The sequence below is a fragment of the Cebus imitator genome, unplaced genomic scaffold, assembly GCF_001604975.1.
Source record: "Cebus imitator isolate Cc_AM_T3 unplaced genomic scaffold, Cebus_imitator-1.0 Scaffold376, whole genome shotgun sequence".
Classification (NCBI taxonomy): Eukaryota; Metazoa; Chordata; class Mammalia; order Primates; family Cebidae; genus Cebus; species Cebus imitator.
The window spans coordinates 538,985-566,083 of record NW_016107691.1 but is presented as its reverse complement, the minus strand read 5'-3'; the positions used below and the strand labels follow the sequence as shown (position 1 = coordinate 566,083).

Sequence of the window (27,099 nt, the reverse complement as noted above, 5' to 3'; positions counted from 1 at the left end):
ATATATAAAATATACCAAAGAGCTGCTCTGTTTAAATCTGGCAGGGATAGGGTAGGCATTCACTCTATCATCTCTGGAACCTGAATAATTGAGAGTTAAGTACATGAACACATTTGCACATGAATGCTAGCCAAACTCTAGAAGTACCACTGAGTGACTGCTACAGGATACGGGAAGACAACTTCCATTTTCCAAACTTTGGAGGACTATTATGTATAAGAAGTAGACTTCATCGGGGTTTCAACTTGAGTCAGAACTAGAGCTAGTGAGTATGAAGGGAATACACACAGGTACATACGGAATCAGGAGAATGATTCGAGATTTTCAGGTTGTCTGATGAAGTGGTGAGCTCTCTATCTTTGGAGGTGTACAAGAAGAAGCTGTATGTCTCTCTGTCAGTCTTGCTATAAAAAAAGATTCTGAACTGGCTGGAGGATTGATTGGTCCTTACCACCTTGACAGTCTCTGTAGCTCTGAAATGCTAGAGCCAAAAGTATGTGAGCCCAAGGAAGTGGGGTCATATCTGTTTGTTTTTTACAACTTGGAAGAGGTCTTTGGCCTTTCTTCCTGGAGTCCCAGAGACAAATTCTCTTCTCAAAAGTTCATTCCATCCTAATTGCGATTCCATTTCCCAGAAATTACCTGATGCTGGGCTGATGATTAGTGGCCAGCCAGCGGTAAAGGGACTGATTCCTATGGCAACCAGGTTGAAAAAATTTACCTTGTGGAGAATTGTCAGCCATGAGCTATGTTTGCATTATAAATAGATATTTAATTCAGTGAGGTAGTTTGTGGTGACTTCTGCATTATAAATAGGTACTTAATTTATATAGATAGCTCTGATAGCGAGCAGGAAAGTTAAACTCCAAAGCCATTCTTTGTCTTTAAGTACCTCAGAGTCAATTGACAACTATTTTTTTCCTTCGAAAACATGTATAACTTGGCTCTCTAAGTGAAAGAACAATATATGTGTTTGTAGAAAGCTAACTAACAGTCCAGTATCACAATATTTCTCACTATTTGTTTCACACTGTAAGATTTTTCAGAATTTTCCGAGTGCAAGAGTATCTCTGTTTGAATCCTTTTGACACAGGAGACCCCAGGTTCAATGTCTCGATTTCACATGAGTCATTTCCTGTCACGTTTGTCTCATCGTCGCCCTGCTTTCCTAACTCAGAGTCATCTCAATATTTCAGTCCTTGGCCCTCTGGTCTTATCTTCCCATTTCTCTTTCCCTTGGTGAAAGCTAAAGCAATCAAGTTATCTCTTGCTAACTTACACAGCTGTGCTGCTAGCCTTGACAATATACACTTTGGAACACCCAAAGATTGGAAAACAGAATCAGACCTGATCAGATGACTTTTATCCAAAACTGAGGACCAACTCTTTCCAGTGTTCAAAATGTACTGCTTGATTGAGGGCTAGGGATGGAGAGTTTGAGGGGAAAAAAGTGGTGTTCAGCAGCAAGCAGCAATTAGTTTTGGCAAAACTCAAATGTAAAAGCACTTTTGAAATGCAATTTTTATAAATACTATAATAAATTAGTATAAGTGACTAATAGAATCTCATCAAATGGAAATCAGAGTGGGACTTTGTACTTCTACATTCCAAAGAGCTTGATACAAATTAGTCTAAGGGAAATGGGATGCATTTTTTTTTCACTAACTTGCTAGATAAATATGCTTCCTAATGCAAGCATATAGAGGAGTTTCTTTCTAAACTTTATTATAACCAGGGTTAAATAACTCACTAGATGCTGTACCCTTGTACATTGCTCTATTGAACAGTGTTAGCTTAGAATTAAACGGTGTTGGGTGGCAAGTTTAAGTTCTTTAGGTTCAGATGTGAAGGGGTGATGACCCCCTCTCAGACCTGTAGGTCACCTCTTCTGAGGTCTTTAACAAGGCTCGAGGAACTAGATAAGCCTCCCTCCCCAATCCAAACAGCCTAATGGCCTAGTGTGTACTGAATTCCCAGTCATGGGGCAAGTGGCCTTCTAATCCAGGGGCAAAGGTCAGGGGCTGAAAATGGGAGCTAGTCCCCATTTCCGGAGGTGACCTTGGCAGGTCCCCTGTTCCAAACCATTCACCTCATCTGCTTACTGTTCTTGAGATCCCATCATTAGACGCACATTCCTTTGGGAAAACGGGACTCTCTTTAGGGAGTGGCAAAATATCAGATTTGAGTAATTGTTCATACTTAAGAATGAATTCATTTACACCCCGTGATTGCTAGGTAAGGACCACAAAGCATGTTTTTCCAGTTTCAAAGTTCTGCGGAGGGCCAATCCTGCTGTTTGAAAGCAGATGTACTACGGACCCAAAGGTAACATGGTGCAATGCATGTAATGTTGGTGTTTTTCCTCCTCAGGCTCATCGTGGAGAGGGTACTGCCATTCATTCATTCATTCATTGATGGAAGGGCAAAAGGATACTCTGGTCAGTGACTATGTGTCAAACCAAACTGGGAAGTAGCTACTTTGGAGCCCCCTCCCTCACCCCCTATTTTGAACAACTTTCTCTTTTCTCATAGCCCTGTACTGTCTTTTTCTGCCAATGAGGTCAGCTCCAATACACCATTTCTAAATTGTTAGTGGAAAACAGACCAATAGAAGACCACAGCCATGGTTTTTGCAGTTAAATAGTGAATACTCTTTTTATTCAGAAGAATGCATTTTTAATAGAATTTCATGCGCCAGTAAATCAGTACAGTGAGGAGTTACAGGGGTGGGGACCCTGTCTTCAGAAAACATCTCACACTGGCAGAGCTCTCAACTCCCAGAATCCCCTTTACCCAGCTCAGGTGATTAGAGACCAAGGAACAGCAGATGGGGCTGACTTGCAGGGTAACTAGTTGTATTTACAGGTCTCTGAGAGCAAGAGAGAGGAGAGGAAAGTTCTTGTAAAGGAGGAGATTATTATATTGGAACTGGCAGTTCCACAGAGATTCTCTGAGAGCTTGAGGAACCAGAGTTGGTGGGGGTGCCTGGTTCTCCTTCTTCTTGGTTACACTCTTCGAGGGCAATGGTCTGGTCTCTTCCATCTGTCTCTGAGCCTCTATGTAAAGAAAAAGACATGAATAAGGGAGGACTGAGAACCTGAAAACAGATTGCATGGTGGGGCTCAGATACCAGGGGAGCATTTGTTTGATTGTTTTTCTAGCACCACTGGGTTCACAGAAGGGGTCATGATGAGGCATTTATTTACCTGGTTCGCAGTCGAGGCCACTTCTTCCACTCTATGGCTAGCACTACCCCCAAGGCTACAACAACCACCACAATCAGGGTACTTCGGACAATGTTCCCCACAGTGCACTCCTGAGCAAGAGGCCCTGTGGTGATGAAAGAGGAGAAACCAAGGCCATGGAGATGAGTGTGTGTATGTTCTCCTTGATCTCTGGTATTGCCCCACACTCTGGCCTTCTTTAGGATTCACGTGGGAGCCATTCACGTGGGTGGGCTGTGGCAGAGTTTATGCTGAGGCAGAAGCAGCTCTCCTTTCCTTGGAGGAAAGAGGCCTGGGAAGAATCCCACTCACTATCTTCGAATACATTTGAGGTCCCACCTCCTCACCATCCTTAGGAGAAAGATGACACACTTCAGGTCCCCAGCTCCAGAGCCCCTCCATTCTCCTGATTTGGGATGTCTCCATGGGGACTGTGCCTCGGATCCCATGTGTGTCACATCAGGACCATGGAGAGATTATTCTCTTACCTGCTGCCCCCACCAGCTCCAGGGGATCACTAGGCTCTGACCAGATATCAGGGTAGGCCTGGAGGCGGTAGCTGCAGCTGTAGTTTCCAATGCCTTTTCCTTCTACATTGTTGATGACAAAGTCTCCATCCTCTGAAAACTGCTGAGGTGCTTCTTCTCCATCATGTTCTAAGACAAATTCAACACCTGGCAGGGGTCCTCGGCACTGAAGGGTGATGTCCTTCCCTAGCTTGAACATGGTGCTGGGCCAGGCTGACAGAGAGGGTTTAGGGGGCTTATCTGCAGCCAATAAGGACACAAAGTTAGAATAAATGACCCCGAACTTAGCCCTTTACCCCCTTATTGCTAACTGCTAAAAACTACAAAATCGTGACTCATAGTGAAGTCTCCAGGACCTTACCAGTCACCCAGATCTCCAGGGAGTCACTGTGATATGAAGCTGCAAAGGGAGCAGAGTCCAAATAATAAACACAGCTGTAGATCCCAGAATCTTCACCTCTCACTGCTGACATCCAGAAGTCAGCCCTGTACCCACTTGGCTTCTGTTGCTCTAAGGGCTCCTGAGTCCCCTTCTTCAACAGGACAAATGTTGAGTCTGGCAGTTCCCCTTGACATTGAAGAGTCATATTTTCTCCAGGGGCCACCATGGGACCAGGCTGGGCTAATAGGCTGGGTTTGGGGAGTAAACCTGGAAGAAATGAACTCCTGGTCAAAGAGAAGAGACCGCTTTGCCGTGCATCACCCCGGGGACTCTGCTCAATAAACAGAAAAGACAATTGGTTGCCTCTCCTTGAGCTCTCTGGAAACGATCTCCCATGAGGCAGTCTATTCCCTGCTTTCTACACTTTCATGCCCGCTCGAGAGTCTCTTCCCCTTACCTGTGACTATGAGTTCCAGGGTGTTGCTAGGTTGTATCTTAATAGAACTGGTCCAGTCAGGGTGGTAGCAGCAGCTGTACCGCCCCATGCTAGCAGCAGATATGTTGGTGATGGGGAACACCCCATCATTACTGGTCGATCCCCAGAGCTGCATTGAAGTGGCTCCTCCTTCTTTGTGCAGAATGTATCCTACTCCATGGACTGGCCCTTGGCACCAGAGAGTAACATTCTGCCCCATGGGAACCACAGAACTGGGTTCAGCAAACAACCATGGCTTAGGGAATGTGTCTAGAAAGAGACCAACGTTGTAAAGTGGTGAGTATTAAAATTTCCCAGTTCCTGCTTAAATTAACCCTTTATCTTTCTCCTCTTGCCCCTCTGAGGCCTAGCCTAGCCTTCCAGGAGGAATTACCCTCCCTAATCCCTACTCCAATGATTTCCATCCCAGTCCCATGTCCAGTCTGTCCTTACCAGTCACCCAGATCATAAGGGGCATACTGAGATATGACCCCCTGTTTGACATGGTTGTCTCATAGTAGATACAGGTATAGTTCCCAGAGTCCTCTGCTCCAACAGTGTGGAGAAGGAAGTCAGCTGAGTTCCCTGAGGCACTCCGGAACTGTAAGGGAACCTGGGCTCCCTCCTGCAAGAGGGCAAACCTCATGCCCTGGAAATTTCCTTGGCAGCGCAGGGTCACATTCTTCCCAGGAAACACCACAGGACCTGGCTGTGCCAGGAGAGTGGGTTTGGGGTAGAATTCTGAAATTAAAGAGACCACAGCATGAGAGAAACCCAGCCCTCATATCCTGCAAATTGCTTTTTAAAGTGTTATTGTAAGACACAATATACGTTTGTTGTCAAAAATTAGAAAATATAGAAAAAAAAAAACAATGAAGGAAACACAATTCTACCACTCAAAGATAAGTATTTTTAATATTTCTTTGCCAGTTACAGTTACTCTTTCTATACATTCCCGTGTCCATATAGCTATAACTGTTTACATAATTGGGACTCCGCTGTATGCACAGGTGTGTAGTTTGACATTTTTCACTAAGCTTTATATGTAAGCATTTTCCTGTAATGTTAAACAGCTTGAAAACAGGCATTTTTAATGGCTGCATAGTATGCAGCTGACATTTCAAGGTCTTTTCCCTTTCTCTGAGAGCCATCCAGCCCACTGATCTCTGACGGTGCAGCTTACAGAAAAAGTGGACATTGAGCCTAAAGCTCAAGGCCAAGCTGCAAAACAGTACAGAAATAGTGCAACTTGAACAGAGCTCTTGGGATTGGACATCCCCATCTGCGTCATTGATTTCCCCAGAATTGCATTGCTTGCCCTCCAACCTCGTGTGTTTCTTGTTCCTGTAATAATAACATGAGCAGCTGTGTGTCATTGACTGGTCACTATGGCCCAGCCACTGTCCTAAGCACTTTCTTGGCATGTTTTAGAAGAAACATTTCTTTCTCTCCCACTGACAGCCTTCCACCCACTGTCCCCGGGTTGGCACTACCTCTACCTGGAGCCCCCCCACTCCTAACCTGTCACCACGAGCTCCACAGGGTCGCTGGGCTCAGACCAGATAGAAAAGTCATAATATCGGCAGCTGTAATTCCCTCCATCACCAATGCCCACCGAAAGGATTAGAAAGTGAGCTGCACTGGCCCCCGGACTTGCCCAGGACCTGTCACTGGATGCTATTTCACTTCCATCTTTGTAAAGAATAAAGCTCATATGCTGGTGGGGGGTGGAGCAATTGAAAGTCACTCGGGCACCAGGGGTGACCACAGGGCTGGCCCATGTCTTGAAGAAGGGCTTAGGGTACATTTCTAGAAGGCAAAACAAAAAAACAAAAAACAAAATACAACACAAAACCAAATTAAGATCAAGAAAGAGAGGAAAGCAAATATAGCAAATCTTGGTTCTAGGAAGCTTCTCTGCTTTCTGTAGTATTTCATTCAGAAGTGCAGTTCAAAAGTAAGGCAAATCCACTTTGCAGATGGACTTCTTACACAGGGACCCTTGAACCCCACCCCTCACTACCTCCAGATGAGTCCTCCGTGTCATCAGGGCAGGCAATGGAGGCTAGTGAAAAGATAGAATTATGGGGGCTCTGCTGATTCTCTGAGCCTCAGTTTGCCCATTTGGAAAAGGGGAAAATGGTACCTACTTCAACCCCATTGAAGAGTAGCTCTGTGGTGAAGTGAGATAATTGATGTGAAAATAATTAGAAAAATTAAATCACCCTCCACAAACCCGAGCTATTAATAACGATTATGGCTATTAATATCGTGCAGCCAGAGGCCCTGGCACTCCCAGAGCCACGCCTGCCTGGCTCTAAGATTGGACACAGGCTCCCAGGACCAGCAGCAAAGTTTGCTGCAGGGAGAGGAGTGTCTGCCCCAGGGCTTTGCCTCTCCCTCCACCCGCCCCCCTTCCTCACATACCCTTTTCAGCTCTACCTTTTATGACAAGCTCTAGGGGCTCACTGGGCTCAGACCACTTGAAGGGGCGCTTTTCAGTGTGAGTGCGGCAGCTGTAATTGCCTTCGTCTTTATCCCCCATTCTTTTTATTGTAAAGAAGGCTTCTCTTCCAACAGCACCAAGTTGCTGGACAGGTTCTTTCTTTCCCTCCTTATACAGAGCAAACCCCATGCCTGCCAGCCACCCTTTGCACCGGATTTGTAGTTCCTTGCCCCGGACTGGGGGGGAAGCAGAAATGACAGGTTTGGGGAGGATGTCTGGAAAACAGAATGGGATGAAAAAGGAGTTAGAAGTTTGCAGTTGCCCAGACGGCATACTCGGGGTCACTCTCAGCAAATAAAGACATTTATTCTGGGCTGGCCCTAGGCTCTTCCAGTCAGTCTCTTCACACTCTCCTTCCCATCCTGCCCCTCCCCCTACCCCCTAACCCTCCTACCCTTTCAGTGCCCCTTCTCTCCTACGTGCAGCACAAGCCCGTTTGGTTTCAGGGTCCCTGTGAATTCATTCCCTCACCGCCAGAAGCAGTGTGGGAGTCCCAGGGGCACTGGGGATAACTACCGGAGGACCCTCTGCCTTTTCTTACCTGTCCCCACCAGCTCAAGTGCCTCACTAGGCTCCGATACAGCCATCTCCTCCCATGAATGGCAGTGGTAGCTCCCGACATGGCTCTGGGTCAGGGCGCCAAGGGGGAAGGCAGCCCGGACCTGCGCCGTGGCCGGGCGAGTTGCGATCCACCCGGTCCCATCCTTCAGCAACACAAACTCCTTAGTTGAGCCCGTAGGGCTTCTGCACCAGAGGGTTAAGTTCTTCCACGGGGCCAGAGGAAAGTTCGTCTCTGCCCACAGCTCAGGCTTAGGGGTTGGCATGACTATTTCTAGAAACAGCAGAATTAATGAAGCCATCCTCCCTCCTCCCTCCTCCTCCCTCCTCCTTGCCCTTGAACCCCCTACCCAGATCATACTGCCCACCTACCCTGCATCCCAAATCCAAACCCTTTCCTTCTTTCCTTCCTTCCTCAGGTGCTGGGGAAAGGGGAAGCTAATGTCTTATAGCTGAGCTTCAGAATAGTGCAGAAGCTTGGAGGAAATTTTGTAGGCAGAAAGGCAAAGTTGGAGGCTGAATTTTGCCAGCAGCTTTAGCAAGTGCCCCTTCCTGGCTGTCCTTCCCTCCCAACCAGTCACTCCCTGGCCAATGACACTGACACTCTGTAGTTATTTCGGATCTCCAGGGAGGAATGTCCCAGTCTGGAGCAGGAAAAACTCACCAGTCTCTTCTGTCAATACCCCATTGCACAGTCCTGCAAAAGAAATTGCTGCCAGGGCTTGGCCCCCTCCCCCACGGCACTTCACCCCGGCCTTCTGCCCAGGCCCCTTCCCCCACTTGTACTCACCACAGCAAAGAAGGGCCGTGACTATGAAGAGCATGGTGACCCCTTGAGCTGTTCCCAGCAACCAGGCTTCTCTAACAAGACCAGAAAAGAGATGAGAGGAGTTGCTGGGATTAGGGGGAGGGTGGACGGAAGGGGGCGGCAATTTATGTCATTGGCTTGCTCGCTACCCAATGGGGACTGGATATGGCCAGGATAATGGGATATAATCTTTTCTGACATCGATGACTTTTCTTTTTGAGGGCCTTACTACCTACAAACCTCTTACTCTGTCATGGCCCATGTGCCCCCCCCGCCCCTTCCCCACTCCCCAGCCTATATCGTATGTCAGATCCCCGTGGCCCCTGTTTAGGCTGTTGCTGGAATTGAGATGTCAGATGTGAAAATGTCTTTGTATTATCTGGAGCTCTCAGAACCCCTGGAGCTCAGTGTGATCGGCAGCTCGGGGTTGTGGGTGTGGGGGTGGAGGGAGAAACCGTGAGTGTTTCTCAGACATCAAGTTTAAGTTTGGAAGCAGTTGTTATGGCAGTATTGGTCCTCAGACAGACCCACCTGCCTCACCTGCCTTTGTTATGGAAGGGTTGCCTAGGCAGCTGTGATGAATTACTAGAAGATTGTCAGTGCTGAGCTAAGCTTTTTCAGGAGTAGAAACTCTCTCCCCTCACCCAGATTATAACTAGAAATGTGCAGCAGCTTTGGGTTATGGGCCCTGTAGAATTAGATGATATTAACCGAAAATCCATTTGACAATTTTTACTTAGAAAACACTGACCATTCTTCCTGGTCAAGAAAACATGATTTTCAAGCTGCTTTCTCCTAAATCTGATTTCTGATCTTGTTCTTTGACGCAGTGTTGCTGGGCTGGGGTGGGGCAGCCTACATTTTTTTTTTTTTTTTTTTTCTCATTGCTGGCTTGGGAATTACTCTAATGGGTACGGGACCCAGGTCAGGTTCCAGAAAGAAGAGCTTGACCCCCACTGAAACTTTTTGAAAACTAAAAGAGTGGTGGTTTTTGCAGAAGGCTTATGTGGCTCCTTTCTGGTTGCCCAAGCATTCTGTCACTCATATTCCAGTGGAAAACACAGACACACATAATCATAATCCATTGTGCATTGAATACTCCCAGACAAGCTGTAACCACAGTTGTGGGGGTGGGGGTGGGTGCAGCCAGAAGCAGGGAGTAGGGGGAAGTAGACAGGAGCTAACACCCCCACTAGGTCAGAAGTGATCATTTCTCTCCTTGTTCCCAGCACAGTAGCCTGAGCACAAGCCATGGGAATGAGAGAGGCAGATGGACCAGAGGACGCCATAGAATCAAAGGAAATGGCAGGAGAATCTGTTTGGTGTGAGTCTGTGAGTCAGAGGAAACAGCCTGATTCTGTTGCCTCATTCAATGTCACATCAAATGTCCATCCAGGTCAAGTTTATATTCCCAGAATGCTCTGCACAGGTGGTTGGAGGCCACAGTGTCAGAGACTGGTTACTAAGCCAACTAGGATGGAACACAAGGCTTAATAGCTCTTGAGGGCTAGGGATAGGGTGAAAAGTTGGGATAGGGTTGGATAACAGCCTGGGAGACAGGACAGCATGGCTTCTTACAATAGGAAAAATCCAGAACAAGTTAATGAGGGAGACATCAATCATCTCTGAGGGGGAGGATGGACTGTGAGGGAGATTTGGGCACCCTCCCAGGGGGATGTCAGTGAATGCAGTTCTGATTGTTCCTCCTGCCTCTGAGAACTATGCATTTCTTCACCCTCTGGCTTGAGTGTTAACCCCTCTGTGAGGTGAAAGAGACAGCTGGGATGAGAAAGTCTTGTTCCCTAAGCCCAGAATATGGGAGTCCTATAGAGTGTGCCCTGTGGCTTGTCTCAAATGGGGCATGACTCATTCTTCAGACTCTGTTAGGTTGGGGAACAGGGGGCTGGGACAAGACAGTTACCTGATTCTGAGTCGCCGACACTTCCACCTTATCCACAGCACAACCAACAGCAAGGCAACAAGCTGCATGATTAGGGACAACCTAATAGCTTCATTCAGAACGTAATTCCAGGTGAGATAGCCTGTGACCAGAGAAGACCAGAATCAGAGGCTTTGATGGGTACAGGGGGCAGGTGAATACATTCATGGGTTGAGAACGATCTGGTTACTGAGAGTGCTTATACTGGGAAGGTGAGGCAGAAGTGGCCTTCCTTTTCTCGGAGAATGGGGGCCTTGAAAGTATCCTGCTAACTGCCTTTGAGGAATTATGAGAACACCCCAGGGGAAGGGTGCTGAAACCCAAGGGCTCTGATTTTCAGGTCCCTGACTCCCCTTTCCACATCCTTCTGGGCACTGATCTTGGATCCCTGGGGTATGGAGGGGCATTTTTCTGAAGAGTTATCCTCTCACCTGCTGGCCCCATCAGCTTTAGGGGCTCACTGCGATGTGACCAGATGTTAGGCTGTGTCTCTATGCGATAGCTGCAACTGTAGGTCCCTGTGCCTTTCCCGTCCACGTTACTGATGATGAAGTCTCCATCCTCCGAGAATTTTTGGAATGTTTCTCTTTCTTCCCATTCCAGAGAAAATTCCAGTACTGGATGAGAAACTCGGCACTGAAGGGTGATGGCCTTCCCTAGCTTGAACACAGTGCTTGGCCAAGCTGACAGGGAGGGTTTAGGGGGCTTATCTGAAACCAATCCAGAGACCAGAGTGAGAAGTAACCTCACACCCAGTACCCCCTCCCCCAGAAAATGTTTTTGAACTCCCCATTTGCTCTTCTCTTCCTTTCCACTTCCACTTGGTCAGTGGCTTCAAGATTTGACTGTGCATTGGAATTCTTTTGCCTACCTTTTGGTGCTCTAGAGATTCTTGATTCCCTACCTTCAATCAGGAAGACCTCATACCTGTAAGCTTCTCCTGGCCTAAACAAAAATAATTTTCCCAGGGGTTACAATGGGGCTGTTCCATACTGAGAGGTGGAGGGGGAGACAAGCTTCCTAAAGTTTTTGAAGAAAGTTCTACACCACCTTCCGTGTGTGTGTGTGCACACGTGCGCACATGCGTGTGCACGTATGCATTTTGCTCATAACTCTCAGAGGATAGAAGGCTACTAGTTCCTTCTTACAGCACCACAGTGATGATAAAAACAAACAAGTTGATAACAAAAAGAGTTGTTAACACTTGCCTACAACCATAAGCTCCACGGTGTTGTGTGATGGCATCCTAATGGAGGTCTCCCAGGTGAGAAGATAGTGGCAGCTATAGATGCCAGTATCACTGTAGGTTACATTGTTGAGGATGAATGATGTGTTGTCATCGATGCTGGTGGCATCCAAAAACTGAAGTGGTTTGTCTTCTCCTTTCTTATAGAGTGCAAGACCCACTGCATCCACTGGTCCTCGACACCGTAGGCTCACATTCTGACCCATTTGGACCACAGGACTGGGCCGAGCAAGTAGCCAGGTCTTGGGGAAAGTGTCTAGAACAAGACCCAGAATATAAAGCACTAATGATTTCCCTTCCTGCTCCCACTCCTTAAGATTCGTTTCCTCCTCTTCCTCCAGCCCACCCTTGGAAAAACCTTCCTACACCCAGTTTTACAAATTTTGTTCCCTTCTCTACTGTTAGCCCTGGCCACATGATTAGGTTCTCCAGGAGCACAGAGGGAGATTCATATCCTTAGCCTTTAACCTAAGATCCGTGGCATACCCCTCTCTTACCAGTTACCCATATTTTCAGGACATCACTAAGGAGTGAACCTCTGTATGACCCATCATAGTAAAAACAGAGGTAATGTCCAGTGTCTTGGATCTTCAAAGACCGAAAGAAGAAATATGCCTCATTTTTTATTGTCTTCTTGTGGTAAAAGGACTTCTCCAAGTCTTCAACCCTCATTACAGCAAAGGTCATTCCATAGATTGGCCCTTGGCACCTGAGATTCAGGCTTTCTCCAGGTGCCATGATGGGCCCGGGATGAGCTGTCAAAGTTGGTTTGGGGTAGAGTCCTACAAAGGGAAGAGACCCTGAAGTTAGAGGCAGGATAATTCTTTCCTATTGTCTTCTGTTTTCCTTTCTTAATTTCTTTAAAGAAGAAGTGGTAGCTGAAGTTTACCTTCTCTTCCCTCTCCCTTCCTTGGATCTCTGCCTCTATAACATAATCAAGGGTAGATTCACTTATGTCCCTTTTCTCTCTCAAGAATCTATCAGCTTCACTGAGCTCTAACCACATATGTGGGTGTATCTCAGTGGAAGATCTACATCCATAATTCCTTGTATCTTTAGGTCTCTGAAATGCCAGATGTAGTTCTTTCAACCACCAGAAAAACAAACCTCTGAAAAATGACATTGATTTCATCTTTGCAGAGCATGAATGCCACTGAAGTATTAAGGAGAGCACTTGAATACATTAAACTCATTAAAGACAGCACTTCCACAACAAGACTAAAAGAAGCTAATAAGGAGGGTTTGGCCAGTAAATCTGCAACCCAAAGAAATCTCTGTTACAGGGCCACACATTCCTTTCCATGGACTGTTTCTCCAAGGAGATTGTACACAAAATTGAGGGCAAACCTGACCTCCTACCACTCCTTCCTACCCCTACCCCAATGCCAGGCACAGTTATCTATTCATTATGGAAGGATCAGCTCTGTCATATGCTCACTGAGCATTTAGTATGCATCAAGCATCATATAGGCCTAGGCGTATATGAGTAAAGAAGACAGTCTCCGCTAGCAAAAAGCTCATGAACTGGTGGGGGATACTGGTGAACAGTTAACTACGGAAGTGTGTGTTAGTGGAATCTATGCTGAAAGGGCATGAGTACAGCAAACATTCATACACTCAGTTCAAACAGGCAGTTTTTTGTTCTTTGATCCTCAATAAAAAGCTATACTAACAAAATCAATATCTACCATTTATTGAGAACTTATATGCCAGGCACTGTACATATATATTTAGGCAAATCCTCACAACAACCCTGTGAGGTAGGCATTATTATGATACCAATTTTGCAGATCAGGAAACTGAGGCACAGAGAGAAGCATTACACAGTAGATCAGATAGATGCTGTTATCCCATTTTTAGAGTAGAGGAAGCCAAAGCACAGAAAAGTGAAGTGACTTGCTCAAGATCACACAGGGAGGCAGTGTCAGAGAAGGAACTAGAAACCAGGATTACTGCTTCTAAGTCTAGGGTACTTTCTGTAACACCACAGCTTTTCCGAAGCCTATTTAGCTGAATGGAGAGACTAAAGAAAATGTGGCCAATTCCATCTAGAAACCTCCAGGCCATGGAGTAGGGGAGTTGGGGCTGGGCATTTCTGGCATTTTACATTTTGGGGAACCCTCTTCTACATTTAGAGATTGGCGCCACCTTCCTAGCTCTACTTATAGGTAACCAAGGTGATTTATAAAGCCATTTCTAAAATATGAGCTATCAAATTATTTGTCATTTGTTTTGTTTTTCCTCACCACCACTAGCAATCCATTCTGTTTTCCACACATAAAAATAACAATTACAAGTCAAATACATTTGTAAATTTAAAACTCCATTTATAAGACTGCAGTGGCAGTGCCTGGCACATATTAGGTGCTCAATAAATACCGGTTGAATTAATGAATGAATGCATGATATTCAACAAGTAGAGAACAACAAAGCTGTGATGAGCTGAAGCTGCTGGCCAGTTGGCTGGGCTCCTTCACTAGCCAAATGATTGGCTCCCATACATCTGCCTTGCAGCATGTGTGATTCTAATTTATATCTCGGTAAAATGCCAAAAGACTCTAGCTCATGGGGCCTTACAGGGCCTGGAAACTGGCTGAGGAAAGTAAAAGCAGAAACTCTAGCTCAACCAGCCATGATCCCTGGGACAACAATTGCCAGACGCCAGCAGCCATGGCCACACCCACCTGCTACAACCAGCTTCAGGGGGTTGCTGGGCTCTGACCACAGGGTGGGGAGCATCTGGATATGAGTGCGGCAGATGTAAACCCCTTCATCCTCAGGTGTCAGGTTGTCAATGGAGAATATGGCCATTGTCCCAGTTGGGACTTGGTAATCCACGGGCTCTGCATATCCCTCTTTAAACAGCATAAATACCAAATCCTGCAGCCAGCCATGGCAGAGGATGTTAACATTACATCCAGGAAGAGGAGGGGTTTCGGCCTGGATCCAGAAGATGGGCTTGGGCAGCTGGCCTGGAAGGACAGAACAAACTGGAATTAGGTAAAGCAAGGATAATACTGTCTAGGGAGCAGCAGAGGAGAGCTCTACCTTAATTGAGGCTTCCCTGTTTGATCCTTGTTTGTCACCCCTCCTTCCCCCTTCTCTGCTCCAGAGTCTGCATCCTCCCTCTACATTGCCCAATACAGAGCAGGACCTTATTTACTAACTGTGGGAGGCGTGCTTGCATGCATTTGAGAAACAAACCCTGCCCCGTAAGGCAAGTCTGAATCTCAGGAGCTGAAGTTGATTCTTGAGTATCTCTGTCTTCTTACCTGGTGACTCCAACTCTAGAATTTTACTGGGCTTTGACCAGCCTGTCTCTTTCCAGTAGCAGCACCGGTAAAGACCTGCATTGGATTCAGTAAGGGCACCTAAAAGGAATGAAACTTGGAAGGTCTTGTGGGAAGGGTGGATCCAGGTCATCTGTGTCTTATCCTTCAGCAGCAGGAACTTGCTCGATAGCTGAGAGGGGCTTCGACACCAAAGCGTGATGTTCTCCCAAGGGGCCTGGGGGTAGTTGGACTCTATCCACAGCTCAGGTTGAGGATCCATCACTGTCATTCCCGCAGATCAAAAAGATGTGAGCAGTCCAGCCCTCTCCCTCCCATAACATGTCCCACAATGGCCCTTAAAATTAGCCGGGACCCAGATCCCTCATTTTGTCTTCCCTTGGGGACAGGAGTGGGCTCGTGTGGGGCATCGTATAGGAATCCCAAAATATTTGGTCAAGGGGTTCAAATGAGTTGGGGAATAAAGTCTGGTGGTTTCTTTTTCATCTGAGATAAAGCTTTTCACCATGTCATAGGAAACCAAGTCCTCTGATTCCCAATCAGCCCAATCTATCTCTGGAATCTCAGGGTATTACGTCCGGGGTCATGGAGACATGCCAGCATCTAGGATCCTTTAGGAAGGAGGTGCCTGAGAGGGCAGAACTCACTTACCTATGGATGTCATACCCAGACTCATCCCTGAAAAGAAAGATTATGGTAAAGGAGGGCTCCCTTGTTGTCTCTGCCCTGCACTCAAACCTCAGTACTTTCCTCTCCCACCCCTATTAGTGGGTACCTGTGACAGGGTCACTTGCCCCTCACCCCTTCCTTGTACTCACGAATGCAAAAGAGCAAGATAGTGAATGTCTGCAGCATGGTGGCTCCCTCCCCTGGTCTGTCCAGGGTCACGGGGCCTCTGGTGCTGGCTGTGCACTCTGAGTCTTGAAGAATTTTTCTCCTCAGCAGGTGGTGGGATCTAAAAGCACAATTGTTTTTACTCATAGGACTTGTCCCGCCCCTTAAAGTTTAGTTTAGATGGCTAAATTGCACTTGACAACCCTACAGTGTACTCCCTCACAGGCATGCAGAGTATTACAAGGTCACCTGCGGCTTCTTCTCCTTGCTCCTTTCCCTCACTTCCCCATCCTCCCACTCAAGGTCTTTGTTGGTATCGAAGATGTCAGATTTGTTGAAATATGGATTTGTCTCTGGCATCTCAGAGGCCCGGAATAGCCTGCAGAAGCTCCACAGGATGGGGGAGATGGGAGGCACAGAGTCACCTTTTCAGAGATCCTTTTACATATATGTATATTGAGTCCTCCAACAACTTAGGAGAGGAGGCATTACTACCATTCCCATTTTACTGATGAACAAATTGAGGCTTAGAGAGGGTATTTAATTAGTGCAAAGTCAAAAGTGATTAAATATTAGAGCCCAAATTAAAATCCATGTTTAACTCCACGGCCTATGATCTAAAACAACGATTTAAGCTCCCAGAGGCACTCTTCACTCTCTCTTCACCCTCCCTCACTCCTCTCAGTTGATCCCTTGGATATCCTTCCCTTCTGTAGAATGCTTTAGATCCAATGTTACTCTCATTCTTGTCTCCTACCCCTAAAAGCTCCATACCCCAGTGTCAAGCATGTGTTAGAAAATCAAGCTGCTTAAGTTAATTTACATAAAGTGTAAATGATTCTTTGGTTGCCCTTAACTTCTAAACAGTTTTGTTGATTACCTCTAAGGGAAATGAAATTGTTTGAATTTCAGGAAATACTGCAAAGGTATTTGAGTTCAGGGAGGCTTTCCATTCTCCCGGAGCAAAGTCATTATTTACAATAGGCCTTGCAGATACATAAGGTAGACTCTTGAGCTTCATGCCTCTCTCCACCTCCCCCCACAGTAACCTTTCACCAAGGAAAGGTTTGTCCCAGTCACACAAACTCAAGCTAATTCTCTTCCACCAACTCGCTACTGGGATCCTGAAGTCCTGGCTAACTCCAGCTGTTATTAAATCTTAGCTCAGAAAAGTGAAGAAGAGGCAGCTCCCAGAATAGAGAAAGGGCCTGATTTTGCTTTTCCATACTGACCTCAGCCTCCACCTTGCCCCAGTGCTAACACTTGGTAAAATGGAGGAGCAGGAAGAGGAGGGTGTTTCGTGTTCAAAATATCTGGACTGTGGGTAACAAGTGGACAATGAGATATTCAAGGAAGCCTAGGTCCATTGCTCACTTTTCACTTTGTATCGAGGGTTTTTCAGATTACCCACTCTGAATTTTCCTTATCTGTAAAGTGGGGGAGTAATATCGACCTAACATTATTGTTGTATTGGGTTAGAGATAATACATGTACAGTGCCAGGCATATAGTGAACAGTACATTTTAAAAAGGTGCTTAGTTTTTCTTCTTTTCAAAGGGGGCATTAAACTGGTGTTGGACCCTAAAGATGCCCTTTCCATCTCAGTTCCTAAGGTCCCTTGCTCCCATTCCTCTCGGGGCCAGGACAAAGATTGGATGCCGCCCTGTTGCTTTGTTACCCTGGGGCTTTGGGCCAGGAGTTTTTTGGGGAAGCTAGGTTCCACTGCCAAGGAAGAGGTTCAACCTGGGATTACACCCAGGTGCCATCTGAGGTGTCAGCCTTGCCACTTGGACCCCTAAACCAGGTTCTTTGCCTACTGGGAGATTGAGAAGAGTCAGGGAAGCTGGGCTTTTGGGCAAGGCTGATCCCTCCTCAATCACTAAGGAAACTGTACCATTTATATTCAGCCCAAATGATGAATCTTATATCGGGGGAACGTGAGAACAGCCCCCAGTGTCAGGTTAGTTGGCCACGCCCATTTTGGCCTTTCACCCCCACACCCACCCCCAACTTTGGCTGCCTAGCCATTTTACCGTTCCCTTCTACTCCACCCCAAGCACTTTCCCCACCCTTAGGCAGCGCCGCAGTGCTTTTGAGGGTGACATATCCGAAATGTCTAATGGCTCGCCCCCTGCATAGCTTTGAGGGCTCCAGGAATCAAAGGGGTTGGGCTCGGCGGGGTGCCGGGTACAGGCTCCACAGAGGGTTTGGAGGGAAGGTTGAGAAGGAAAAGGGGAGATATCTACAGTGCCCAGAGATTCTCACCGAGGCAGGTCTGGGATCCGGGGAGGAAAGGAGAAAGGCAGGAATGAAGGGGGTGGGGGGACAGACTGGGGAGCAGTTAGATTTACGGCAATTAATTACAGCAAAAAGACTCTTTCGGGGTTTTGTTTAGGATCTGGTGGCCAGTATTTAATCTTCAGCCACTGAACTATGCGCTCATTTGCAGGTACTTACGGTAGTTGAAGGCCCGCTCCGATGTTGGAGATTCTCCAGTGAGCTCCTCCAGATGCAGCAAACTGCCCGGCATGAGGAGAGCTGTCTAAGGACAGCCTCTCCGGCTCTGAGCCCCGCCTTCCTCTCTCCCCCGCCTGCCTGCCGGCCCGCCCTAACCTCCTCCCCTCCCGGCGCCAGGCTCTGGGAGCCCACCTACAACAACTCTGCCTGGCACCTGCAGTCCTCTGACGACGGGGATTTCTACGCCCCTCCCAGCTCCCCGCCTCTCTCTGGACTCCCTGCAGAGGTTGCAGGAGCCAAATTCAGGCTCCTACCCCTTCGCCTGTAGCTCAGAGTTTCATTGGGTTACAGTATTCTGGCGGGGAGAAGGCCAGTTCTCCAGAAGATTTGTAGATCCCTCTCTCTAGCTCCCTAATACCTTTATCAGGATCTCAGATCTTCCCCTGCCCATTTAACGCCCCATTTATGCATAAACATCACCACCACAGTTTAAGTGCCTACTATGTGCCCCTGGGCCCTGGGAACCATTATTTCTAATCCTCATAATAACTCTACAACATAAGTGTTACTCCTCTCAATTTAACAGGTAAGGAAACTAAAGTTCAGAGAGGGTTAAGTAACTTGAACAGCCTTCAAAGTCCAGCTTGAGGTAAAAGCCCAGGCTTGTAAAGACATACATGTTTAGATTTTAGTGCAGATTTTACGTTCAATAGCTGTGTGAACTCAAGCAAGTGAGTAAACTCTCTGAGTCCCAGTTTCCCCATCTGTAAAGTAAAAAACAAACAAACAAACAAAAAACCCCAGCAGAACCTATTTCTCAGTGGGATGATGTAAGTAAAACTCACAGCACAATAGGCCTAGCACATAGTAGGTGCTCAATAAATGGTAGTGGTTGCTGCTGCTACCACCACTACTGCTACTACTAATCTGTAAGTCCTTCCTTAACTGTCTTAGAGTAACATGATTTTGATAATATAGAGCAATCTTTCACAAATCTTGACCATGAAAGACTTTTTATAATGATAATGTATGAATAAGACATGAATCAAAGCTCCTGACATGTAACATATGATGAGATTGAAGTATAGCATCCAATGGAACAGAAATATCAACATCATACACTAATTGGCTACCAAATAGCCACAGTTTTCTTTATGTACATTTCTTGTTTTTGAGATGGAGTCTCACTCTGTCGCCCAAGCTGGAGTGCAGTGGCGTGATCTCGGCTTGCTGCAAATTCCACCACCCAGGTTCAAGTGATTCTCCTGCTTCAGCCTCCCAAGTAGCTGGGATTACAGGTGTGCGCCACCACAACAGGCTAATATTTGTATTTTTAGTAGAGACGGGGTCTCACTGTGTTAGCCAAGCTAGCCTGGAACTCCTGACCTCAAATGATCTGACTGCCTTGGCCTCCCAAAGTGCTAGGATGACAGGTGTGAGCCACCGTGCCCAGCCCTTTATATACATTTTTTACATGCATAAAAGATTACAAATTATCTAATGAAAAACACTTTATTCAAGAATAAACCATGAAAAAATAAAGTAACAGCTCTCTTATGGGGCAAATTGATTACCATATCTTCATGCATCAGGTGATATCAATTGTGGCTTCCGATATAAACTTCAGATTATTGTTTAATGAATAGAATAGCCATATGAATACAAAGATGTGTTTCTGGGCAAGTTATTTAGCTTCTTCAAGCTAAATAGGAGATAATAATTGCCCTTACTACAATGAAGGGTTTGGGGTAGGATTGAATGGAAATCTTCCTATAAGTCACTACATAGCACCTAGGACTCAGCAAGAAGCCATTGATTCAACCCATATGTTAAGTACTTTCTTTGTGGCAGGGATTGTATTGGATGCTGACAATTCAGAAAGGATGTCAGTTTCTCCTCTTAAGGAGTTTGTAGTCTAAGGATAAGTCCTACAAGAGAACAAGTAGAGAAGGAGGAACCTTGAGAATTAAAGAGGATTGCAATAGGAAAGATCAGCAAGTAAGTCATGACAGTATTGGTTTGGATAATTGCAAGCACTTGGCTGTTACTTCTTGCCTAAACTAGGGCAGTGGTAGCAGAGAAGGAAGGGAGGGTAAGAGTTCTTGAAACATTGAGAAGGCAACATTAGACGAACCTGATGGTGGTTTGGAAGACAATAGTTAAAAGTTATTTTCTGTTGGGGTGAAAACATCCATGCCAATTTTCAAAACATTTACATTATAGAAGAATGTGGGGCAGGGAGAAGGCCCAACCAGACAGATTAGGTTCCAAAAGCAAGACCTGATGAGGAGGGGGTTAGGCTTTAGAGGTGGGGAGTTTAAACCTGTAAAGGAAAGCTGGGGCCAATTCACAGAGCTTGGATTTCAGCTTAATTTTTGTCAAGCACTTTAATTATTAAGTGCACAGTTTGGGGAACTAAGCCATTTCCAGAAGATGTAACTGAGGGTATTTCCAGGAGCTTGCAGGAAGCTTCCTAGAATAAATCAAATGCAAGTGATAAATCAGAGCTAAAACTTATTTAATCAAAATATTCATAGTGGGTTATAAGGCATTAGAAAGAGGTCTGCATTATCTGGCTTCTGGGTGCTTGTCACAAAGCAAACCAACAATGTCAATACTTAGGTGAATTTAACTTAGGTTTAATGGGTGGAGGGAGAAAATGAGGATGTTGTGTGTGTGTGTTTCAATTTTAGCAGAATCACAAAGTTCTGTTTGGTTCATGTACCATCTACCAAAAAAGGTAAGCTACTGATCCACTGCCCCTAATGACAATTCTCTTAGCATCACGATATGCCTTATGTTTATACAAGGAACAGTGTGTATCTGGGTACATTGTGGGGAGGATATCTGTCTTTGCTGTCAGAGCTCCGAGAGTGGGCTGCAAAGTGTTTCAGTATTCCCTTTTCCTGTGTTGGATGAAGTTGGTGGCTCCAGAAGGAAAGGAGGTAGGCTCAGCCTCACTGCCTAGAGCAGGCACAGGTTCTATGAACAGCTTAGGTCTGACCCAGGAAGGATGCTTCCAGATGCCAGTGCCAGGAAAGCCTTTTTCTGTCTCAGAGTCTGATTTGCCACCAGTGTATCCAAATTGTAGGCATTTGCATGGTGGGGCACGGGTGTGGGTGGGCCGGGGTTGGGGGAGGGTGCCACTTCAGAGTGCAGAACTGGACTCTCTCTTTCTAACATTTATTTACTTGTAATCACTTGTCCAAAGGAAAGTATAGAAGTCAATAATTTGATTCTTTTATTCTTATGTATTATATGATTTAACAGTTATATAATTAAAATTAAGTAAAGATGGCTAAACTGCAAGAGAACACAAATTAGCAATTTAAAAACTCATCATTGCACTATTACCCACTGTTTATAAACTGTTTTAAAAAACATCAGTTTACAGGCAATTATTTAAATATACATGCGTCTCTTTGCGTTCTACTTGTTTTGTGATCTAGGATACAGTCAAACTTTCTGAAAGATTCATGTACCTTTAACAGAAGATGAGGAAATACTCTCTTGATAAAAGTCTGTTAATTTTATATAATTGATTGGTTTCAGGTGGACAATACACATTTTTTTCTTATTTAGTCTCTCATAGTTCAATGTCTCCCTATCCGACTCACCCTTAATTATTATCTTGCTGTATTCATTTCCTCCTTCCCATTTATCCCTCCTTCATTCTTTTCCATTTTCCTTTTCGTACTTTTCTTATCCTCTCTTTCCATGCATTCTGTGTGTGTGTGTGTGTGTGTGTATCAATATACATACATAATAACAACAACTTTGTGCAACTTTAAATTTTTACTTCCTTTTCCACTACTCACCCTGGCAAAAACACGATTAATCATAAAAATAAGATCTACACTCTATTAAGAAATGTGGCTTTGAAAGTGAGTTTAGTCACTTATCTCCAGGAGTATCTTCTCCCTGGGCTGCAGCTGTTTTCAACAAAACCAATAGTTTGGGAGTTTTACTGACAAATGCCTTGAAGTCATCTTGACTGCCAAAGATTTTTCTCTCATCTTGAAAAAAGAAAGACGGCTTAGCTGAATGGTTCACGTGGGGCTTCAAGCCCAGGAACTTCAGGAAGTAGTAAGTAGATTTTGCTCCAAATTGGTCTCTCATCCACTTGTTACTAAGGTATACTCAGGTGTCAGTCCTATCTATATCTTGTTGAAAAATCACATCTTTTTTGAGCAGCTTGTGGGCCAATTTCTTTATCTTTCAAGTTTAAGAATTGTACAATAATATGCTTTGGAATTTTAGTATGAGAGATAACTTTGAGTGGGAACTTATAAATTTTCTCTGTATGTAAGTCAAGATCTATGTTTAGCTCTAGGAAATTTTTATCAACAATTTCCTTAATAATGGTTTCAAGGCTAATCTCATTATTTTCTGCACCTTCAAGGATCCCAGATACATAAATATCGTACCATCTTGATGTGTTTTCAAAATCTATCACGTTTTCTTCCACTATGAAGAGCTATTTTCTTAGACGTTTTAAGACTGAAGCTCAATTTTGTCCTCATTTGTACTGATTCTCTCTTCCATGACATTCATTCAGCAATATTTGTTTCTTAGGGTTTCTTTCCATTCTTTGACCTTACCAGTAGTGCCGCACAGTCTTTGCTTGGCTTTTCCTGTGTGCATTTAAAAATGTCTACATGGGCCTGCATCAACGCCTTCACCCCGGCCCTTTCTCTGGGTTCTACCTGCTGCTCCTCCAGGCCAGTCACATCTCTTGAACTTTCTGGGCTTCCTGATTCCTACTCAGCATCATAGTACTTAATTGGTTGACACCTAGCTTGTTCTCATCATTTTTCTCATTCTAGATCAGGTAGTTTTTGTTTTCTTTTTGGGCTACTCTCATAGCTGAGGCTTCCATTGACTTTGTTGGTGTTCCCAAAGCCCAACAATTTGGTTCAGAACACAACTGCTCCTCTGTCTTCTCCCCTAGAAGTTCAGGAGCTGGGGTCTTTTTATTGAAATGCAATACCTATTTTAAGCTGAAATCCTCAGAAATGCTATAGGAAATTAAGACATAATCAACTGATGTTCTCATTTAACAGCATTAGAAGAGCTTCATAACCTTACAGGTAGGATAAAGAAGTACGTAAGTGCATAAATAAAAATAAACACACACATATAAATACCTAAGTGCACTAGCTACCTGAATACATAAATATACAAAGACACAAAAGTAACATAAATAAACACACAAACGCATAGACACAGAAATAAATATGTATGTAAAATGAGTCTCATATGTTGATAATATTTAGCTTCTGCCTGGCTGAGAGTACACAGAATATGTTTGTGATTAAGCAACTAGGTACATCAGAATTACAAAGCGTGGAATGAGAGGAGTTCACGTACATGTTTCAGTGTTTGTGGAAAGGGATTTTGACTTAGTGTCAGGGGAGTTGAATTTCAGTCCTGGCAGAGCCACTTACTAACTGGGTAATAGTGTGACATTTGGCAAGCTACTAAAAGTTATTTGAGTCTCCATCTCCTCATCAGTCAAGTGAGTATTCAATAACTGTGAGCTAAATCTGAATATAGAACTTTCTGTTTGCCTCATCCTAATCATTACTTTTTAAATATATCTTTTTACAGTGGAGGTCTGGGATTTTGATTGGTGGGAGTGGAAATAGGACTTGATAGGGAGGGGGAAACCTAAATAGGTCTCAAATGGATACCATCTCAGTTCCCACATTCTTTTTGAACAATTAAAGAGTAAGTATTCCATTTGACTATACCCAAATTATTATAGGAAGATGGAAATATACATTCTGTCTTCAAGATTATGAATTACTGGGAGATATATTCATATTCACAGGTAAGGATGATATAATGCAGAGCACAGTAAACTTTGAAAGATGGAGCGTGAAACAAAGCATTATCGTAACATAGAAGAGAAAGCATTTAATTCCAATTTGCAGCACTTAGAAGTTCTTCATTCAAGTCCCCATGACTCAAGCATCTCTGTCATTGAGCATGGTGAGGTCACTTTTAAGGCCTCCTGATCCAAACCATCTGCTTCACCCACCTGATGTCTCCCTGGCATCCCACCATATGATTCACATTTTTGGAAATATAGAGCAAAGAATCACAAAGTTTTGTGGTGCATGGTGTGTGGAGATAGTGGCCGAAAATGAGGTTGGAGACCTCGACAGGAGCCAGATCATTACAAACCACGTGCCCTAATAGCACTTTTTAGTACAATTCCATATTTGTGCCAAATGAAAGGCCAGGTCATGATCTAGGTCCAAACAGAGGGCTTTTAACCAAGCAGAAAATGACCTTCTCTAGCTCCTAATGCTCTCCCTGACGTTAGTTATGCTATCCTGGGCACAGATCCTCAGGGACAGGACTCAGAGGCCACTTTCTGAGCTGACAGTCCACCTGTTCCTCTAACTCAGTCTCCTAGTAGTTCAGGTTTCTGTTTCAAAAGAAAACAAAAACTGGAGATGGAACAGTTTACAATTAGAGCCACATGTATTAAACACCCATATTTGAAGATGTTGACCCTTTTCAAAGCTCTGATAATTTTTAAACCTGTCTCTGCCTTAGGCTTCAATGTATCCAAGCAGAAAACGTTTAATGGGGCTTGTAGGAGCACAGTTTAGAGGAGGAAATGGTGTGTAGGGAAAAGAAAATCAAAATTAGATCTGGTAAATTCAAATACAAAAGGTGGTTTCATCTGATTCTCATTTGAGTTCTCAGAAATACTCAGAATTTGTCTGGGAAATTAGTGTAAGCACCTGTCAGGATTAACCTAATAAAAATTAGAACAGGTGCTTGGTATTTCTACATTCAAAACAAGCGAAAAACAATCTTTAGTGCTCGGAGTACTTAGGAACTGTAAGATCTTGGACAAATGGGATTTATGTATTCATGCATTGATTCAAAAATATTAATTGCACACCTACTTTGTTTTCTAGTTCTGGAGATATATCAGCAAAGAAAACAGAAAAAATATATTCATCAATAAATCTTTGTACTAGGTATCTGAGTAAATACGTTTTCTAATGCTTGAATATAAGGGGCAATTTTCATACGTTTACTGTTACTAAAGATACAGAACTGACTTTTGCTCCAAGCTATAACAACAAATTTTTGGATGTCATTTGGCAATGTTTGGGATTGGTTTGGGTGCAGGTGACTTTCAAGAGATTTTTGAATGGCCCTATCCAATTTTCTTTCCCTTAAGCCCTTTATTCAGAATCAAATGAGAAAATAAGGCAGGAATGGTAGGAGTGTAGAAGATAGCCCTTAACATGTTTAAAAGTGGGTAGAGGAAAAGGCCATTTGGCATTAAATTTCCTTTTGATTAACTATGTGACCTTTACCTACAGAAAATTTCTTCTTAGTGTTTTTAGCAAGATCTTCAGAAACTTAGGATGGCCTAATCCAGTTGAGAAATTGCAGTGCCAAGTAAATCTAGACTACAATTGTTGTTAGGCACCACGATGTTAAAAATACATATTAACTAATGGAAATAGTGCTGGACACTAATTAAAGTATCCAAATAACTTTTCATTATTAATAACCCTGGATTTCAACAAGGAGCACTTGTTGTGGAAGTTCTGTGACTATCCTGGGCACAGCATGACAATATTTTAAAAATATGTACACCATGAAAGAATCTCACTTGAAATAGCTGTAAGATGGCACCAAAAAATTACCAAGTGGAACTTAGCACAGACTTAAAATGAGGTGGAAATTATTTATCCTTACGACTTACATGTAAACTTCAAAGTAGTTTAAATTTTATACGTTTTGCAAAATATATGGCAGACTTAATAACACATGCTTTCTTAAATTTCAAATGGTTAACTCCAATGCTCATTTATGTAGACAACTTTTATGAAATGCCCATTATAAACAAAGAACACTTAAATATTTGGTGGAATAAGATGGGCAAGGAATGGATGGAAGAATGTATAAAAGAATACAAAACTCTCTATACATACATTAGCAGCTAAGAGATTAACAAAATATTTTCACTGCCCTTCTAGTAACTAAAAAAGTGGAGCAAAGACATGTAAGCAAATAAAAATAAAAATGTGTTAAAGTTTGATAAGAAAAGTGGAGAGTAAGTGGTCATGGAAGAGTAATAGTCTCAGCTGAGGGGATCACTGAAAACCTTGTGGGTAAGGTCACATATGAACTGAACTGAAGTATGATTGGATTCATCTGGCAGCTGTAAATACTATATGGTTAGTTCTCTGACAGTAGAGACTTATTCATCTGTTTATCTCCTGTGCTCAATATGGAAATTATGCTAGTAATAGTTAGTACTTATTAAGTGCTTACTATTTGCCAGGCATCATGTTGAGCATCTTACAAACATTGTCACATTTTCTTTCACCACACTCCAGAGCAGTGCTGATGACAATAGCAGTAGCAGCAGAAGGGGCAGAAGCAGCGACAAGAGCAACCAACATTTGTTGAATGCTAACTATGAGCCAGGCACCATTTTAAGAACTTTCTACGACTATTAGCATTCGTTTCTTACAGATGAGATAACTGAGGCTCAGAGAGGTTAAGCAACTTGCTCAAGATCAAACAAGCTAGTCAGAGACAGACCAGGGGCAGTGGTTCATTACTGTAATCCCAGCAGTTAGGGAGGCCAAAGCAGGAGAATTGCTTGAGTCCAGGAGTTCATGACCAGCTTGGGCAACATAACAAAACCTCATCTCTATAAAAAATACAAAAATGAACCCGGCATGGTGACGTGCACCTGTAGTTCCAGCTACTCACAAGGCTGAAGTGGGAGTCTGGCTTGAGCCTGGGAGGTCAAGACTGCAGTGAGCTGGGTTCACACCGTTGCACTCCAGTGTGGGAGACAGAGCA

The 27,099-nt window shown here is 44.3% G+C and overlaps 1 protein-coding gene across 3 annotated transcripts; it reads right to left on the bottom strand.

The window, feature by feature from the left end:
- Window positions 1-2,626: 2,626 nt before the first annotated feature.
- IGSF1 (immunoglobulin superfamily member 1) lies at window positions 2,627-18,352 on the bottom strand. 3 transcript variants are annotated; one of them, XM_037731037.1, is made up of 22 exons: window positions 18,247-18,347; window positions 17,201-17,216; window positions 17,039-17,107; window positions 15,774-15,910; window positions 15,607-15,633; window positions 14,938-15,219; window positions 14,350-14,637; window positions 12,163-12,447; window positions 11,628-11,921; window positions 10,851-11,129; window positions 10,402-10,522; window positions 8,463-8,533; window positions 8,337-8,369; window positions 7,656-7,946; window positions 7,051-7,329; window positions 6,130-6,417; window positions 5,062-5,349; window positions 4,591-4,878; window positions 4,113-4,400; window positions 3,713-3,991; window positions 3,207-3,330; window positions 2,627-3,056 (listed from the first exon to the last, which is right to left on the bottom strand). In XM_037731037.1, exons 1-22 carry the CDS (start codon window positions 18,317-18,319, stop codon window positions 2,918-2,920), a joined length of 4,239 nt encoding a protein of 1,412 aa, XP_037586965.1. In that variant the 5' UTR covers window positions 18,320-18,347; the 3' UTR covers window positions 2,627-2,917. The 3 variants fall into 3 exon arrangements, with proteins under 3 accessions (XP_037586965.1, XP_037586966.1, XP_037586967.1); XM_037731038.1 differs by lacking the exon at window positions 6,130-6,417; XM_037731039.1 differs by lacking the exons at window positions 4,113-4,400; window positions 4,591-4,878 and having other exon boundaries at window positions 18,247-18,352.
- Between the last annotated feature and the right edge of the window lie 8,747 nt (window positions 18,353-27,099).

Excerpts from the sequence above, each read along its gene's own strand:
- IGSF1 (XM_037731037.1), bottom strand. The coding sequence starts at position 18,319 with ATGCCGGGCAGTTTGCTGCATCTGGAGGAGCTCACTGGAGAATCTCCA. Across the intron at positions 10,523-10,850 it reads AAAGCTGATGGGGCCAGCAG|GCTATCTCACCTGGAATTAC; the intron begins GTGAGAGGATAA and ends CTCTGGTCACAG. Across the intron at positions 4,879-5,061 it reads CCTTATGATCTGGGTGACTG|ACACATTCCCTAAGCCATGG; the intron begins GTAAGGACAGAC and ends GTCTCTTTCTAG.